The 16,545-nt window shown below is 39.9% G+C and overlaps 4 protein-coding genes across 5 annotated transcripts; all 4 read right to left on the bottom strand.

Moving 5' to 3' along the window:
• Positions 1-622: 622 nt before the first annotated feature.
• On the bottom strand, positions 623-4,417 carry LOC119984878 (E3 ubiquitin-protein ligase SINAT5-like). The gene is made up of 3 exons (XM_038829020.1): positions 3,738-4,417; positions 1,491-1,877; positions 623-1,246 (listed from the first exon to the last, which is right to left on the bottom strand). Exons 1-3 carry the CDS (start codon positions 3,945-3,947, stop codon positions 881-883), a joined length of 963 nt encoding a protein of 320 aa, XP_038684948.1. The 5' UTR covers positions 3,948-4,417; the 3' UTR covers positions 623-880.
• Positions 4,418-5,509: 1,092 nt separating this feature from the next.
• On the bottom strand, positions 5,510-7,314 carry LOC119984892 (aspartyl protease family protein 2-like). Its single transcript, XM_038829043.1, has one exon. The coding sequence runs from the start codon at positions 7,214-7,216 to the stop codon at positions 5,783-5,785; it is 1,434 nt and encodes a 477-aa protein (XP_038684971.1). The 5' UTR covers positions 7,217-7,314; the 3' UTR covers positions 5,510-5,782.
• A 1,090-nt stretch (positions 7,315-8,404) lies between these two features.
• LOC119984208 (cyclic pyranopterin monophosphate synthase, mitochondrial-like) lies at positions 8,405-11,296 on the bottom strand. Of its 2 annotated transcripts, none has more exons than XM_038828046.1 (4): positions 11,175-11,296; positions 10,654-10,780; positions 9,448-10,146; positions 8,405-8,650 (listed from the first exon to the last, which is right to left on the bottom strand). In XM_038828046.1, the coding sequence occupies exons 2-3, from the start codon at positions 10,756-10,758 to the stop codon at positions 9,496-9,498; spliced, it is 756 nt and encodes a 251-aa protein (XP_038683974.1). In that variant the 5' UTR covers positions 10,759-10,780; positions 11,175-11,296; the 3' UTR covers positions 8,405-8,650; positions 9,448-9,495. The 2 variants fall into 2 exon arrangements, with proteins under 2 accessions (XP_038683974.1, XP_038683975.1); XM_038828047.1 differs by having other exon boundaries at positions 10,654-10,763; positions 11,175-11,244.
• A 1,786-nt stretch (positions 11,297-13,082) lies between these two features.
• LOC119984207 (transcription factor MTB1-like) lies at positions 13,083-15,716 on the bottom strand. The gene has a single exon (XM_038828045.1). It carries the CDS (start codon positions 15,255-15,257, stop codon positions 13,449-13,451), a length of 1,809 nt encoding a protein of 602 aa, XP_038683973.1. The 5' UTR covers positions 15,258-15,716; the 3' UTR covers positions 13,083-13,448.
• Positions 15,717-16,545: the final 829 nt, after the last annotated feature.

The following is a 16,545-nucleotide window of genomic DNA, read 5'->3' as shown; positions in this document are numbered from 1 at the left end:
ATTTTCAATCGGAGTCAACACCAAAAAGCTGACTCGGGATAGAAAGGATGTGTAAAACAATAGTTTGAGGATAGAAGGAAGAAAAAAAATAGTTTAAGGATATAATCGAGAAAAATATGATAATCTAAGGATATATATAATAGTTTAGCCGCCAAAAAAGTACTATTTGTTAAAAAATTGCAAAAAAAATTTGTACGCATTAATTAAAAAAAATTAACGAACAACAACTCAGCGCGGATTAATTGGACCGAAATTCAGTGACACTTGAAAACAGTTATATCAATTTATAATGAAATTATCTACCTTAACAATCCAGTGCAAACCACTTGAAAATAATAACGCTAGTTTAGAATCGAATTCTCGACTTCGGACAAAATTGTTTATATCCTAAGTCCGGAGAGATAACCAGTTAGGTTATCACTAATTATTGCATTAATTAAACATAATAACATTAGATGTATATTAAGGATAAAAAAAGAAGTTGTTTGAATATTCATTAACTTGTTATTTGTTAATATATTTTCATCGCAATCTGAAGCAAATTTTTATTTGAGCAATTTAGCAGCAAAACACCAAAACCTAGTTTCAAATGAACTAATTGCTTGAGGGTGTCCAAAGGGGGGGGAAAAAATTAACCTTTGAGTTGCATCATCCACCATTTATAACATGCTGTATATATGAAACTTCATTACAATGCCAAGAACCCAAATTTGGCAAATTAGAAAGGAAGCTTATTGACAACTAATAAAAGGTCAAGCCTCCAGTTCAACAAGAGTACAAGGATTCTCAATTATCTCCATCTATAATTACTACAACAAGAAAGTCAGTACACACACAAGAGAGGGAGAGGGGGAGAGAGAGAGAGAGAGAGAGGCCCTAACTACAAACTACAAAGGTTGGGTATGCACGCCCCGCCCTCTGGATTTTGCTGTTCTTTCCATATCCGACCTGTAACCCTTAGTTTCAACTCTTTCCTATCCCCTCCTGAGAAGAAGAGGGCCATGTTACGCTGTATGATGAGTCCGTCATGGCTGTCTCTAACCTTTCGGTGGCTATCTCTTACGCTTCTTGGAGTGCCTTCCCAAATTAGTTTCCGGCCATTCCCTCCCACCTCCAGACTGTAGCTGTAGTTCCGGGCTTCTATCTCATCACCCATGAAACGGAGGAATGCCATATAAACAGGAGCCATCCCGAGCTGGAAAGCCTCAAAATGGAGACAGAAGTATTGACCAAAGCAATGAAATACCTGACAATAATAAAAATGCAAGCGGATCTCAATTACTTACCATTCACAGCACTACGTTTAATTTAATCTATTTGTTTTAGGAAGGATCCTGACCAAAATTAAATGCCTACATAATCACAGTTATCAATTCAATTCTATATGCTACTGTGGCTAAACAAACAAAATCCCACGCATTTGTTCTTCCTATATCGGACACAGGGCATTCCATAACACGAGAAATTTTGAAGGATGATCACACACTTACAGTTAACATCCATGTAGCATTTTCCACTCGACGCGGATTGGCCTTGACATAACGATGGTTAAAAGTGCATCCAGAATGCATGTCCACCTTATGATCGTCCCTCAAATGAGCAACAAGAAATGTGATATCCCCAACAACAGAACACTCTGATCCAGCATATGGACAGTTGTATGTCCCGAAGTTACACAAAGACTCATGTTTGAGTTTACTGTAGTAGGGACAAATCTCAGGGCATCCGAGCGACATGTACTTGCAAGGCAGTTCAAGTGATTCCGCCACTTTTTCCAATGCTAGACATCGTATATCTCCAAGCTCCTGCCTACAAGTGGGGCATCTGTTATGCACCCTTGTTTTACAGGTGGAACAGAGCGTATGTCCATTATGGCACTGCAGAAAACAACAATTTGGAATAGTGACATCAGCCAATATCTTTGCGCAATTTTTTAAGAAACTTTAAAGCTAGCATCTGTAAGGTCATAAAAGTCCAGGAAAAAAAATTTTGGTGCTGCTCTCAATAAGTGATAGTGTCTTGTGAGAGAAACTTAAGTTTGGCGTTGCTGATTTTTTACTGAATTCATAATTATTTCATAAGAAAAAAGTGTCAAATATAAGCAAAAATGAACAGAAGAAAACCAAACTAGACCAATATCAAATAAGCAACACCAAGCTCGATCGATATCAAATAGAAAAGATTTATTAACGGCACCAGGGGGTGCAACCCAAGAACAAACCAAGGGTCTACTCACTTCATTGAACTTTCAAATTAAAAATGCTTTGGGTCACTTGCAAGTTAGAACTTTCAGAATAGCAAAAGTCAAAATTCTCATAGGATAAGAATATAAACTATTAAAGGAAGCCTCAGAAAGTGTCTGTCACAGAACACTTAAGACACATACCAGTGATACCACCATGTCACAGTAATTCCTGAAAACAACCTCTTCACATATTATGTGGGGATAAGGTCTCCATACATCCCGATTGTCCCCGCCCACTACAGAAGCCGGGAGCCTTGTGCAAGGGAGTTGTTTACCTTTACACCTTAAGCCACATCTCCATCCATTACCATCAAATTTCCACTAAGGGCCAAATTTATATCGTTGTCGTCACTTCTAGAAAATCCCCTACTTACCTTTGATCACTATATTCCAATCTCAATTGTTTCCCCATCTATCATAATGAGTCATTCAACACATGCTAATTTACCATTTGGCCACCTTCTCAGTACCAGCTACCCTGAAATTCCAGTAGCAACCCTTTTTCAGCCACCTTATTGGAATTAAATGCTAGACATATTGAAATTCCTACTCAAAACTTAAACCACTGAATACGTCCTTCCACCAAAAAGCCTACAATCAAATTTTACTGAACCTTATCCAACCAAATTATCCAGCTTAGAACTTATTTCAACATTTTTTTTAGTTCCTTATATTCTAGAGGGAGTACAAATTTCTAACTCGCACCAAATTTGATTAAAACAGCAAACCACTCACCACTAAGGCAAATTTCAAAATAATCATCTAAAGCCATATCCTGATTAGCAAGTACTTAATAAGGCATATAGTTCGAAACTCACCCACTAAGGCAATAGTTCCTAGTGGCGAAAGAACAAAGAAGAAGGGACGAAGAATCAGTTGTGCTTCCTTTCACGATTTTGCAGATTGAATGCAAGAAGAGAATTTGACTTGGAAAACAACTAGCTTGACAAAATAACAGCAAGCATGAATATAACCACATCCTCAAGTAGAAACTATCACAATTGACAACTGTTGCACTTACTGCAATGATTCTAAATGCAAAAAGTACTCTTAAAAATGAGGTCGTGTACAATTGTTCTAACTGGTGACACAAGACACTCAACTATATTGTAGATGGAAAGACAGAGAAACAGCAAATCATCAATTGAGCTTACCCCTATATGGACCGAATATGAAATAGTTTTTAATCATACACACAATATAAATCCAAAGTCTTGCCAAAAATGCTACCCCTAACCCACCACATACAGTTTATCAATCTAATCTTCAAGAATCAAATTCAAATCAACCACATGCAGACATCATGCCATCTGTTAGTTTAATACAAGATAAATAGACGGATCTAACACAAAATCCAGAACAGGATTCCGACAAACAAATTCTGAAGGTCAACCTAAAGGAAACCAATACGCATCAATCTCTGGCATCGAACAAACACATTTGAAATGCAAATAAAAGAGTAAAAAAATTAACCCAATTGTGAAGGGCAGACCTGATGAATCGGCGGGTACATAGAATTGGTACAAACGGGGCATTCGAGAAGCTCGTGGACACTGGTGGTGCCGGGATGAATTCCCGGAGACATAATATTGCCGAGAGGCTTTGAAACCGCTATCGAAGGGAACTGGGAATGGTGGCGATGCATCTCATCCTCATCCATCCCATCCAAGGATGGCACACATTCAATGCTCTGCATCTCCATTAATACGACACTCCCAAGACGAGATAGAACAAACTATCCAAAATTTCAAGGCTATTCCTTGATGGGTTTGGTCCCTTTCGGCATATCTTGGACCCAGAAGAGAGAAACACCGACTAGAGACCAGAAATCAAATAATCAAATAGTTGGGTTTTTGTGGTTGGTGGGTATGATTCTTGTACGCGTATTTATGACTGGGTATTCTAAATTTTTGAAGGATGAACTCAAAACAATAATGGAATCTGCAAACCTTCTATATCTGAAAACAGAAAAGAGGGTTCTTTTCTTCAGAGGTCACCGCCGAATCTGCGAGGGTAAGTTGATCAACAACGAACGGTTACAGGGCCAAGAAAGTGCGAAAAAGCAACAGAAATGTTTGATAAGCGAATAATGAAGAAAATTATGATCATAATCATCATTATTGACTTCCTTTAATCCTGTGCTTGTGGTTAGTCGATATTTTTTTTTTAAATAGGGATGTGAGAGAGGATAAGATTTAAACCCACAATTAATGGGTGTATAATCTCTTATATGTAATATGATTATCATTAAACTAATGGTTCACTTGCCTTTAGATACTGCCTCTTGTAATACTATTGACCATTAGGATGGATAATCTTATTACATTATTGCAATGCTTTATCCACCCCCAATCGTCACTAAACAAAACAACAGCCAAAGCAATCAATCATCCACCCAAATTACAATTTCTGAAGAATCGTTAATTTGTATGTTGTTCTTACCTCCGTATAGATCATATGGAAAATGGGTCAAAACAGGGGCATATGATCCTACAGCCCATGGGCTTAGACTCAGGCTTATCCCTTCCCATGGGCTAAGCTTAATACATGTTTTGGCTTAAAAAGAGAGTAAATTTCCCGATACCATCATACGAGAAAAAACATTTCATTGAATCTCTCTCTTTCTTTTTCTTAATTTTGGTATTTTTCTTTTTGACTTTAGAGAACCAAACACGAGTCATGTGACAGAGATTTTGCATACTGTCATGCGCATACTTTTCTTAAAAAATCAAGGGTGGGTGGTAATGATTGAGATGGTCAGGTGATCTGAATAAGCCCATGATGATTCATTGTCCAGTGTCTCCTCATGGCCGAACATGAAGAAGGGAGGAGACAATGGGCGGCTGCTTCTTTCTTTCTTTCTTTCTTTGGGTTTGGAATTTGGATTGGATGGGCAATATTTTTCCACCATCTCCATCCGTTTTCCATATAATGACAGAATTGGTGCCCATTTCTTTCTATCACTTCCCTGCATCTGCATGTGCATTATATCTATCATTTTACGGTATGTGTCATTACGGCAATCGTTTTCGATAGGGATTGGGGGACGACCCAGAAAAGTTTAAATAGAGCTTTCACCATTTCAGAACTCTAAAAGGTCTGTATTAGTGGATTAACCCAAATGAAGCCTACAACTCCATCTACATGACTACATACTTTACTTTGCCTGCTAATATTTGAATCTAAGATTAAATCTCGTCAACTGAATACCCAACTAACTCCTTTGAAGTTGGGCAAAATATTTTGCTGCTCATACCTAAATAATTGAACTAAAAATTCCAATGGAGGAGATGTACCAATATTTTTGAAGATATCTACAAGTGGAAAATCGTCCAGATACACTACAAAAGCTATTGCATTTATCTTTTTCCCACATAAAAACAACTTCGCATTACAGCTATGGGTACTGTTTTTGGGCTGGCACAGTTGCACTTGAACTAGACTTCTGTCATTTTAAGAAAATTTTAAAAAGACAGTCAGGGGATGAGCTAATTCCACCCTTTAAAACAAAAGAAAAGAAAAAAACAGCACACCGACTTATGCGCACCCACGTGGAGCAAACCCGAGTCGTGAACCCGCTAAATCGTATACCACCCGGAACCCTTGCTGCTGGATATTCCCGATGATCGACAACCCACTCATGGTACCCGCAAAGGCGAAACAAAATGTACTGTCGCTGTCCACCGGAATCAGGTAATTCGACGCCGGCAATGACACGTCAGCGCCTCCGAAATGCATCACCACCGTTGGCACCTTCACCTCCGTCTTCCCCGACAGATCAAAGCACGTATCGAATAACGAGAAGTCTGGTGCTCGCTTCAAATTAGCAGCTCCGGTGCGGAAAGCATCCCTCAGAGCAATGTAAGCGGGTCGAGTCAAGCGAGTAACGGACGTACCAGAGTCAACTATGACCCCTCCACTACCGGTCGGGTCAAGTTTGAATAATGATCCAGTGATCCCAGCGACACGTGTGCCACCGACACTCATCCCGAGGAGCTCAACGTAGTAGAACGTGTCCAGCTTCGGATTCGCGATCAAGGGAGTGAACCGGGCGGTTCGCGATACTGCAGCGTCACCGAAAACCATTGAGGACGGTCTAGAAGAAGCGGACCGGTCCACTAAGCAGTAAGAGAATTTCCGGTTGAACCGCCGACCGGTTTGTGTGGGAAAGGATAATCTGCCCCGGCCGAGCCCGAGTAACCCCGCAGCACCAACAAATAAGCCCTCATTGTCGTGACCACAACCGAGCGCGACTCGCCCCACTCGTGTACCCCTAAACGTCAGCGTTTCAGTGGAGAAATCGCCAACGGTGAAGGAACCGTCACCGTAAGCGACCTGATACAGGCACTTCCTCAGCCTCTGATTGCAACCCGCAGAATCAAGTTTGCGACACAAGGGGGACCCACAGGGAACTGCAGCGAAGGATCTGGACTTTCTCGGGTCGAAAACCGGGTCGGACTGTGAATAGCATTTCCTACAAGGGGCACACTGGATCCAAACGACGTCGCTTCCAGTATCCAGAACCATGTACACATATCGAGGCGGTGTGCCCACTCCCAAGCGCGTGAAGTATTCGCCGCTTCCTTGCGCAAGCCCCGATATGACAGAGCTGCTGAACCCCGCACCGCGAGCACGAGTCACATTCCCGCCGGGTCTTTTGGCCGCGGCGTCGGCTACGGAGATCAGGGATTTAACACGGAAGGCGTCACGCTGGAGCCTGAGATTGAAGAGTTGCTGTGGGTTCTTGTTGAAGGATAAGGCGTCGATGTGGTGCAGCTCCACGTCGAGAAGGATGGTGGTGTTGGTGTCTAGTTCAGGAACTGATAGACTTTCGAAGTCGGACCATGAAAGGGTTGATGGGGAGGGGAGGGGTTTGGGTACAAGGGTCTGGTAGTTGAGAGCGGTAGAGGAAAGAAAGAGAAGGGAAAGAATGAAGGAAAAGAGAAGGGTAGTTCCTCCTTTTTCTTCCATTGTAGAGGGAGGGAGAGTGAATGAGTGAGTGTGGGGTGCAGTTGCAGAGGGGAGAGAGTATAAATAAATGGAAGAGTGGAGAGAAAATGCGGTTGTGTCAGCGTGGAGTTGACAGGCTTTTAATTAAAGTTCGTGTACAGCACTATAGCTAAACCAAGTGTACAGTTCGGTTAGATTTATATCCATATAAGTGATATGACTAATAAATATCTCATCTTCCATTTGTCATAAAGACTATCATATGTATTTGTTAGTTTTAAGTAGCGGTGTAAAACTATCTTCGGTTTGAATAATCGAATTTCTCATATCTGAATTAAATCAAATTTAAAAATAAGTTATATATTTAAAATTTGGATTCAAACATAAAAAAAATTTATTCGATTTAAAACCGAATCTAGGTACAAACACATAAGTTTTGTCCGATTTAATTATCTGAACCCTAATCTCAATTAAGTTATTGTCTAATTTACTTGTTTGAATTTAAATCTATCTGGGTGTGACCAATTAAATACGTCCGAAATTCAATCTGGATTATGATCCAGACATGTAAATATTTCATAAACACGTGATTTTGTCCCACCTATGACCGATTTTTTGCCACCCCTAGTTTTAAGCATGAAAAGCAATTAATTATGAATATACACACTTATTAAATCCAACAATGATTTGTAGTAATTTTTTTAAAGGTGAAACTCATCCAACTGTACACCCGAATGATTAAACTCAAGTCATATAGAAGATTATGCACTCCATGAATCAGTTGAAACTTAGACCGAGCCCAGTACAAAAGGATAATGCAGGTATGTATATCAGAAAGAAAAAAATCAAAACACAACCTTCATCGCACTTTATGGTTATTATACAATAGTATATCACCATTATGAGTGACCCATTATGTTCAATCATTCATTTTCACCGTTTCATCATTATAGATGCTGCATGTGACCTTTTTCTTTGCATCAAATACGAAAACAAAAGGACCAAAAAATTGTTTTAAAATGTATAAATACCCACACAGTCCAAGCTCAAATCAGTGAGGCAGGCAACCCATGGGGTGACCCACTTTGGACCTCGTAAAGAAGTGATCCTCTGCAAGCAAACTACTGATTCATTTCCGCCGACTTCAATTGGCAGATAATTTTGATTCCACCGCATGCGTACGGTCACATTGTGTGCAAATTCACTCACTAAGTTCCAACATATATTGGTTGATAACATTCTTAATTATTTAAAAGCATGTTCATCAGATCACAGAATCTCTAAAGCCTGCATTTGACTCCTACATATGACAATCTTATCTTCACATTGATGACTGACTATAGATAACACTGGTGAGAGCCTAAGATATTTCACAATTCACACCTTTCATGCAGCAATGGTGGTCCTTCCTCGTGAGTCCTGTCTACTTTTCGATCCTTCCTGCACATGATAAATCTGTTCACAAAGTGAAACTGTTATTAGCTTCTATATATATGGTTTTATTATTGACAATAATAACCCATGAAGCCAGGTGGACATGTTGTGTTGCAAGTTATATAGAGGAACATGACATTGACTTCTCTCTTTTATTATGTATCTTTATCTTTGTTATTATTATTGACAAGCTGGTTAGGGACTCCACCACTAGATTTTTCTCACCAAAGAGGGTTGTGGGGAATCAAGAGATATGATTGTTCTCAGACCTTTTTTATTTTTACTATCTACTTCCTTGACTAGAGGTATGTAAATCTGAAGATATTAGAGGTGGGACATCAAGGGAGAGCTCTGAGTCCTACTGGACAAAAGGGAATTAGAAAACAAATGTCAAAAGAGGAAAGAATTCTGGAATGATAAAAGTGAGCTTTTTGGCATGACGAATAAATAGGCAGAAAATAAAATAAAAAAGAGACCCCAAGACATCAAGGAAATCAAAGAATGGCCCTAAGACTACAGAACATTCATTGAAGAGAAAGATCATAGAAACAAACTTATTGAAATTCCAGTTTTAATATCATTGTGAGGATCTTCATCAGCATTATCATCAAATTCTTTATCCCAAACAGTTTGGGGTTATTCCGCATGAATCTAATACAATGTGACTTCAGAACCATATTTCAATTATGGGTGATCATACCAATTTCTATCATCATCATCATCACCACTGGAGCATTCTAAAATGCTCTACTCAATTCTAATAGAAACAACTTCAATCCAATTCAATGCGAAAGTGCCAACCAAAGGACTAGACATACCTATAGGTTTGTTAGTGACTTGCATTATGTTGTTCTTCTGATCACACACTACTTGTGCCTGGACCACTCTCCACTTTTCCCACCAGTTTTAGATTCAAGTTGCACATCTGTGATCTGGATATGCTTTGAAGCAGCTTTGCACATATCATACACTGTGAGGCCAGCAACTGTCACAGCCGTCATTGCTTCCATCTCTACCCCAGTTTTACCTGTTGATACAGCTTCTCCTTCAATATCCACACTCAAATTCTTTGGATTCAACCTTAGATCAACACGAACATGACTCAGAGTGATATTGTGGCAGAGGGGTATGAGGCTGCTTGTGTGCTTTGCACCACTTATTCCTGCAATTTTTGCCACAGTAAGTACATCTCCCTTACCCATCTGGTTGGCTGCAACCATTTCAAAGACCTTCTTGCCCAGGATTACCCTGCAGCTAGCAATGGCAGTTCTCTTACTACTTTCTTTGGGAGAGACATCCACCATTTGGGCTTCCCCACTATGACCAATATGGCTCAGACCAGTCCCGTTTTGATTTGTCTTGTGAGACATACATTCGGAATCTCGAGACACAGACTCATCACTGAGAGATTTGGCAAGGCCTTGAGAATCAAAGTGGGATTCTTGTGCCACACAGTCATTACTTACAGAACCGGCAAGCCCACTTGAAGGAGGTTCACCAAAAATGGATTCCATTTCCTGAAAGTGAGGAGTATATATATGAAGCATCTGTCACGACAATGCAACTGACTATGATTGAGAAAATTCATATGGGCCCCTAGGAGGCAAATTAGCAATCATGCCATGTTCCATGAAATGACCTTGCACACTTGAGCACCCCAACTCTAAGGCAGTTCCCTTCAATGTTATGTTGAAGCTCAAATGATAGGCGATACCATCTACTAAAGGAAATTATGATGGCTTTACCATTTCAATATTATCATATTTCTTTGGTTTTCTTATAAGCTCAACTAATTTTCTCTTAAATTAATCACGTCATCCCTACACATTTTTTACAAAGAACACCGCCATAGTTTACCCCAAGAAATCAACCTTCCCTTTATTCTCTTTAGGGGTTGACATATCGGGGTGCATCGATAATTTGGGCATATCAACTCGGAATTGTCTACATGGCCTTTCAAACTTTGTCTACATGACCTTAATCAACCAGTTCGGATTTCAAAATGCAATGTAAAGAAGTGTTACCTTATTGAGCTCTGCTATGGCGCCTGTAAGATCATTGTTGTTCCTGCTACTACAAAACATCCTCCTTGATTGAGGAAATGATTGAGCTAGTCCCCGAAGATACATTAAAACTGAAAAGTGCAAGGAACTGCAACAATGGAATTAGGGGAAGAAAAAAAAAAAAGGAACTAGAGTCAGTGAATGAAAAGAAAAGAAACGAAGGATACTTCCTTTCACATCTACTAATAACTGGCTCGGTGTGGCGAGTTTATCAATCTCCATAAACAGACAAATAGACCGCATATAACTTAAAATCTGGTCTCCCAATGCCTATTTTATATGAATGTAGAAAAATTAAAAAACGTTAAGTAGAACCAGTTCTTTGTGGAGCATTTTCACAAACAGATGATGATCACATCAACGAAGAATCGAAACTACCAGAGTCCAGATGGATATACGAAGAGAGATTATTTCATAATAATCCAATAAATTTACAGAAAAAAAAAATTTATCTGAGTCAGGCTAGGAAAATCGTGACGCACCTTCAGTGAGGAAGGAATGACGCGAGGAGAAAGACGGTAAGACCTTGGAGGCTTGGATGGACTTCGCCGAAAGTTCACAGGAGAGGAGACTCGCGAGGACGGAGAGAATACTTGTAGTTTATGGGCTTGGGCCCAAGCATCCTTCATTGAAAATGCACCCAATATTTCCCTAAAATTTATGGGCTTGGCCCCAAACATCCTTCACAGTATGTTGGGCCTTCTCGGCCCGATGCCTTGCAAATGATTCCAGTCTCTTAGTTGTTAATAGGTGCTCCATAGTCCATGCAAATTCTCCTCATTCTCTTCCAATGTGAGTTCATTGGCCCCAATGAAACATCGCGGCGGCCATAAGCCTAATGGATCCCGGCGAGATGAGAAGACATCATCTTGCCGGAGAAGAATTTCACGGATAATTAAGGATCGTTGGTGGTGATGGCGTCGATTTTGCCTAGCAGGAGGTAGACAAGCGGCCCATATATGAATAGTTGGCCCAACTGGAGGAGGTTATAGGAAATGGGCCTGGAGGAAGCCTTTTGGTTTTGCTTTGGGACTTCTGGTCTAGCCACCATTGTAACAACATCTCGGCAATTGAGTGCCACAAGTAGGAAAATTGAAGAATAAGTAGCCAATTCCACCCCCAAATTCACAAGAAAATAAGCCTAACCCTCTAAACTTGACATTTTATGGTGAAAATCATGGAAACCAGCCATTTTTAAAGTGCATAAATAAAAGTTTGTCTAAACCTGTAAAATCTAGCTTATGAGAGAATAATGTATAATTCCACAATCATTAAATGGTTTGTGTAGCCCTCCAAACTCAAGAAATGATAATTGCATGTCTACTAATTTCAGTGCGTGCGGGCCTGTAGTTCCGAGTTTGCGGGCAAATCGCCATAACAATTTTTAATACTCGTTTTGCCTTCAATTAATCCGGAACGACCCCAATACTACTTGTTTTGAAGAATATTACGTTCTCTTTCATTGCCAAAGTCAAACCCTAATTAGAGACTAATACTTTTAAAAAAGGTGCTTAACAAACATACATCTTAATGGCTTCAAATTGTACAAATATCTCTCAAAAAGAGGTGGTTCGGTTAGCAATCGACTTGATTAAACATATGTGTGCTCAAGGTTCGATTTCAATGAGAAACATATTTCTCAACGGTATTTCAAAAAAAAAAACAAAACCAACAAAGCCAAACCATGCATTGACATTGACTATAATGAGGTCAACACTTTAAATTGAAGCATGAAAACCCTAAATTTCCTTGTCTTCGATCCACACTCCATAGTTTACCATTTTAATTTGAACGTGACATACATGCCTTTAGTGCCCTTAAACATGATGTCCTTTCATGCCTATGAAAGGCCAATATAAGGAATTGAAGAAGCCATACATATAATGAATATATATAAAATGAAATGTAGGTCCAAAACAAGTAGTGATTGAGACATGAAATTGGATATGGAATTTTCAAAAGCAGCTATATCCATGGTCCCCCTCAAGCCATGACAAACTAAGCCCAAATGTTTGCACATGGTGCACTCACAATCCCATAATCTTTGTGTTTACTATATGGGAAATGTGTGTTTTTTTTTAAATAATTTGACTCAATCCAATCTACTTGAGACACTCTCCGCTCTAAGCCCAATACATGTACGGTTTTATCCTTCATCAAAAGGCGCCTCTTGTATTATATAGTAGGACCATTTTTATAAACCACCACTCTAAGCCCAATACATGTACGGTTTTATCCTTCATTAAAAGGCGCCTCTTGTATTATATAGTTGGACCATTTTTATAAACCACATGGTTTTACTCTACAAAACCGATGACGACGATGTGGGATATTTAACATTTTCAATGCATGAGTTCCACCACCACTGCAGTTTCATTTGGTCGAGCAAGTCGCACTAACATTACTTTCTTTTATAATTTTGTTTCTGGGTGATCGAGAAATTCTTGTTTCCCTCTTTGAACTTCATTTTTCCACCCACAAAATTCTTTCTGGCAAGGTTGAGAGAGACCTCAAAATCTACTTTAAAAGAAGCAGAACATAAAATGAATGGCCTACAATTTGATAACAGAATCCATTCTCTGCTCTTTTTCATGTGCCTATAAAAGCTAAAGAAACTGAGTTTGAGACTCTTCAACAATGGATGCTTGGCTTATGGGATTCAAAACCTCTGAAGAAGAGTCCAAATAGGTTCTTCGAAGGAAATTATCCTCTATGGAGTTGGGTGAATTGCGATCATTGTGCTACCCAATTGATGTTTATAGCGGCTGAATGGATTTGGAATCGCGGGAAATTGCTGCGATCAACATCTCCTTCGTGAGGTGCTCGGATCCTTGAGACTTGACTACAAATGTATGGAATACAGTATCGTTAGCTGTGGCGATTTTCGACTCAACCACGCTGATCGGAACGCCTTTCAATGCTTGGATGACTCTGGACGCAGGATGTGAATCCAAAGGGCAGGTCACCCTTACAGTAACCTCATCATGGGAAGCTTGAATATCAACATCAGCAGGCCGCAAATGATTTTCTGCATTAGGATTTCCGTCGAAAGAACAAGTATTTGGTTTCTCCCTCTCTGCTTCCATGGCCTTGAGCTTTGCCTGAAGCTCATTGATGTAAGCAATGGCATCTCCCAACAAGGAAGCTTTGTCCATCTTCGATATATTCGGCACCACAGCTCGCAATGCATAAAACCGTTGGTTAAGCTTCTCTCTCCGCTGCCTTTCAGCCTCGACGTGGTTAAGTGGTTCATCTCTTCCATTTCCAGGCTTCCTACCACGTTTTCGGGGTCTCCTATCATCAGCTGCGCCTGGCATCTCGTTCTTGCACGAAGCCTCAACATCAGAATGCTCAGATTCTGCACTAACCTGCATAGAAATGACAGAAGGCCTCGAAGTAGCCCCTGAAAAATCAATATTCAATGGACCCTGCTTCTGTGACTGGAAGTTATTAAGCCGAAAATCTTCCCTAACCCCATTAACAAGGTCTCGTAGATTATTTACAGAACTTTGAGTTTTATAGATATCTGCCGCAGTCCCTTGTTTGACACTGCAACTCTGCGCCCAATTCGAGCCATGATGACCATTTCGAGTCGCCAAAACTCCAAGCCTATTCCCATTTTGGTAAGCGTCCCACGAAGGCCGTTCCTCCATCTTTCTCACTGCAAGTTTCTCCCTAAACTGGGGATGAACATGGCCAGCATTAAAATGAGCTAAATTGTTCAACTCCTTCCCGAAAATCTTCGAAACCCCGTCCCTTCTCTCCGCCATCCCCAAATGGGAAAATTGGGAATTCACATCCTTCTTTTCATTCATCCCTGGCACAGCAGCAACTACTGGCCTATCAACACTAATTAGTGGTGATGGATTGGATGAGAAAGATGACCTTATTGACTGCACCAGCTGTGAGTTTTCCGGTACAGATCTTACCGACCCCAATTCAACCACACCAATATCCGTTGGCACGAATACAATGGTCTGGATACCAGCGCACTTGCCAAGAAATGACCTCAGGCAATACTCAGTACCTGATCTCAATGCATCATAGATCCAGAAATGCTTCCCTGAAGCAAAACACTTCCCCGGACCGCCTTGTCCACGAGGGAAGCAGAAATACATGGATGCCAAAAACAACATCTCAGTATCGGTGACCCTGTCCAGTCCCAGAGCATAATTCTCTTCATCAGAACCCCCAAATAATGTATGAAGCTCATGAAGAACCCTCTTCCTCATCTTCTGCTGATTTTCACTATCAACCCTGAGACACAGAGTTCTCATGTCCGGTGATTGTTCTCCTTCCTTGGGCTCCCTGCAAGACCCATCTCCCCATCCCAGGACCAAATCCCCAGACTTGGACCGCGAAATCTGCCAGAAAATCGCGTAGTTCCAGCTGAAATTGGACGAGTTGGGGCGCTCGACGAGATCCGAGAGCTTGTTCTGCAAATTCTCATCGCTTCTTAATGTCATTAAGAGGTTCTCGTTAGAGACTGGATTCGAAATCAAGTAATCATAAGCTCGTGTTCCCAAAACCGCAGCAACCATGTCCTTGTCCACTTCAATCTTCATCTCCAAATTACCCCAAAGAAATTCAACCCACAAAACTAATTTCTTCAAATTTCAAAAACCCAGATCAAATCTTCCCCTAAAAATCTCCTTACACAGCTTAATCCAATGCATTAAACCGAATAACGAATCCAACAAGAATAGCCAAAATATTATCAGATCTTGGAGCTCGAAAATGGAGTAATAAGAAAACCCAGAAACAATACACTCAAATTAATCCAATAAACAAGAGAAATGGAGGTAAAAAAAACACACGAGACACCAGTTACAGGAAGCAAACTGGGTTCATGTTGGGTGAGAAAGCCCAAATAACAGTCTTATAGAAGGGAATTACCTGTTCCCTCGCAAAACACATCAATTGCCTCGATGATTTTAAAGAAAAAAACTGAAAATCTTGTGAGAGAGAGGGAGACAGGGCACTATTGATTGCGTGATTTTCATGGACAACTGTAGGAGACAATAAGTTAAAGCACATGTAGCGCCTGTGAAAACAATTTATTTGTTTTCTTTTTTAATGACGTAATGTTTAAGGCTTGTTTGTTCAGAAGCTATTAATTTAATGAAAAAAAATCATAGATTGGAGATTAATACGAGATCTTACAAAGTCGTGACTCGTGAGGACTTTGAATAATAATCTTCCTAAGATTCACCGAATCTTTGTTTTAACTGAGATATTTTAGTTTTTTACCTTCAAACATCTTTTTTCACCTAAAATTGGGGGTCCCTGTTTTTTTTTTTTTTTTTTTAAAAATTCTATGGATTGTAATAGATGGAGATAAGGCAAGTTAGATTAGGAATTATAGATGTAAAAGTCAATTAGGGATTAATTTGGAGTGTAAGTGACCCGTTGGTTGAATGACAATCACAGTGCATGCAAGTGATCACTCACCCATTAGGTTGTGGGTTCGAATCATACCCCTCTCAAAACCCCTGTTTCGAAAAAAAAAAAATTTAATTTAGAGTAGTTAAAGAAACCCTACTTTAGTAGATAGAGTTTTCAATAAAAATGTTAAATCACATATCCTACATTGGTGGGGAATGTCCCCGACCGAAGGATATATATGGGCAAACCCCTCCCTTACTAATCAACAAGGTGTTTTTCTAACTCAAGTGAGTTAGACTTTAACCCATAGTAGCTTGATATTGATCCAATGAGTTGTTTGGCTTTGACATGTAGTAACTAGACTATAATTGATATGTATGAGAGTGTGGATTTCTGATAAATGATGATAAGTTACTCATTTTTAGTAATGTATTTTATCATTTTAAATAACTTGGTATTGTTTATTTA

The sequence above is a fragment of the Tripterygium wilfordii genome, chromosome 18 (assembly GCF_013401445.1).
Source record: "Tripterygium wilfordii isolate XIE 37 chromosome 18, ASM1340144v1, whole genome shotgun sequence".
Taxonomy (NCBI): domain Eukaryota; kingdom Viridiplantae; phylum Streptophyta; class Magnoliopsida; order Celastrales; family Celastraceae; genus Tripterygium; species Tripterygium wilfordii.
The sequence above is the reverse complement of the archived record's forward strand: the minus strand, read 5'-3'. Positions and strand labels throughout refer to the sequence as shown.

What these genes read in the sequence shown, in the direction of transcription:
- LOC119984878 (XM_038829020.1), bottom strand. Translation starts at nt 3,947, where the DNA reads ATGGAGATGCAGAGCATTGAATGTGTGCCATCCTTGGATGGGATGGAT. An exon ending in TGTACCCGCCGATTCATCAG is followed by an intron (nt 1,878 to 3,737) that starts GTCTGCCCTTCA and finishes TGTTTTCTGCAG; the next exon opens with TGCCATAATGGACATACGCT. An exon ending in ATGCTACATGGATGTTAACT is followed by an intron (nt 1,247 to 1,490) that starts GTAAGTGTGTGA and finishes TATTATTGTCAG; the next exon opens with GTATTTCATTGCTTTGGTCA.
- LOC119984892 (XM_038829043.1), bottom strand. Translation starts at nt 7,216, where the DNA reads ATGGAAGAAAAAGGAGGAACTACCCTTCTCTTTTCCTTCATTCTTTCC.
- LOC119984208 (XM_038828046.1), bottom strand. Translation starts at nt 10,758, where the DNA reads ATGTATCTTCGGGGACTAGCTCAATCATTTCCTCAATCAAGGAGGATG. An exon ending in CCATAGCAGAGCTCAATAAG is followed by an intron (nt 10,147 to 10,653) that starts GTAACACTTCTT and finishes CCTCACTTTCAG; the next exon opens with GAAATGGAATCCATTTTTGG.
- LOC119984207 (XM_038828045.1), bottom strand. Translation starts at nt 15,257, where the DNA reads ATGAAGATTGAAGTGGACAAGGACATGGTTGCTGCGGTTTTGGGAACA.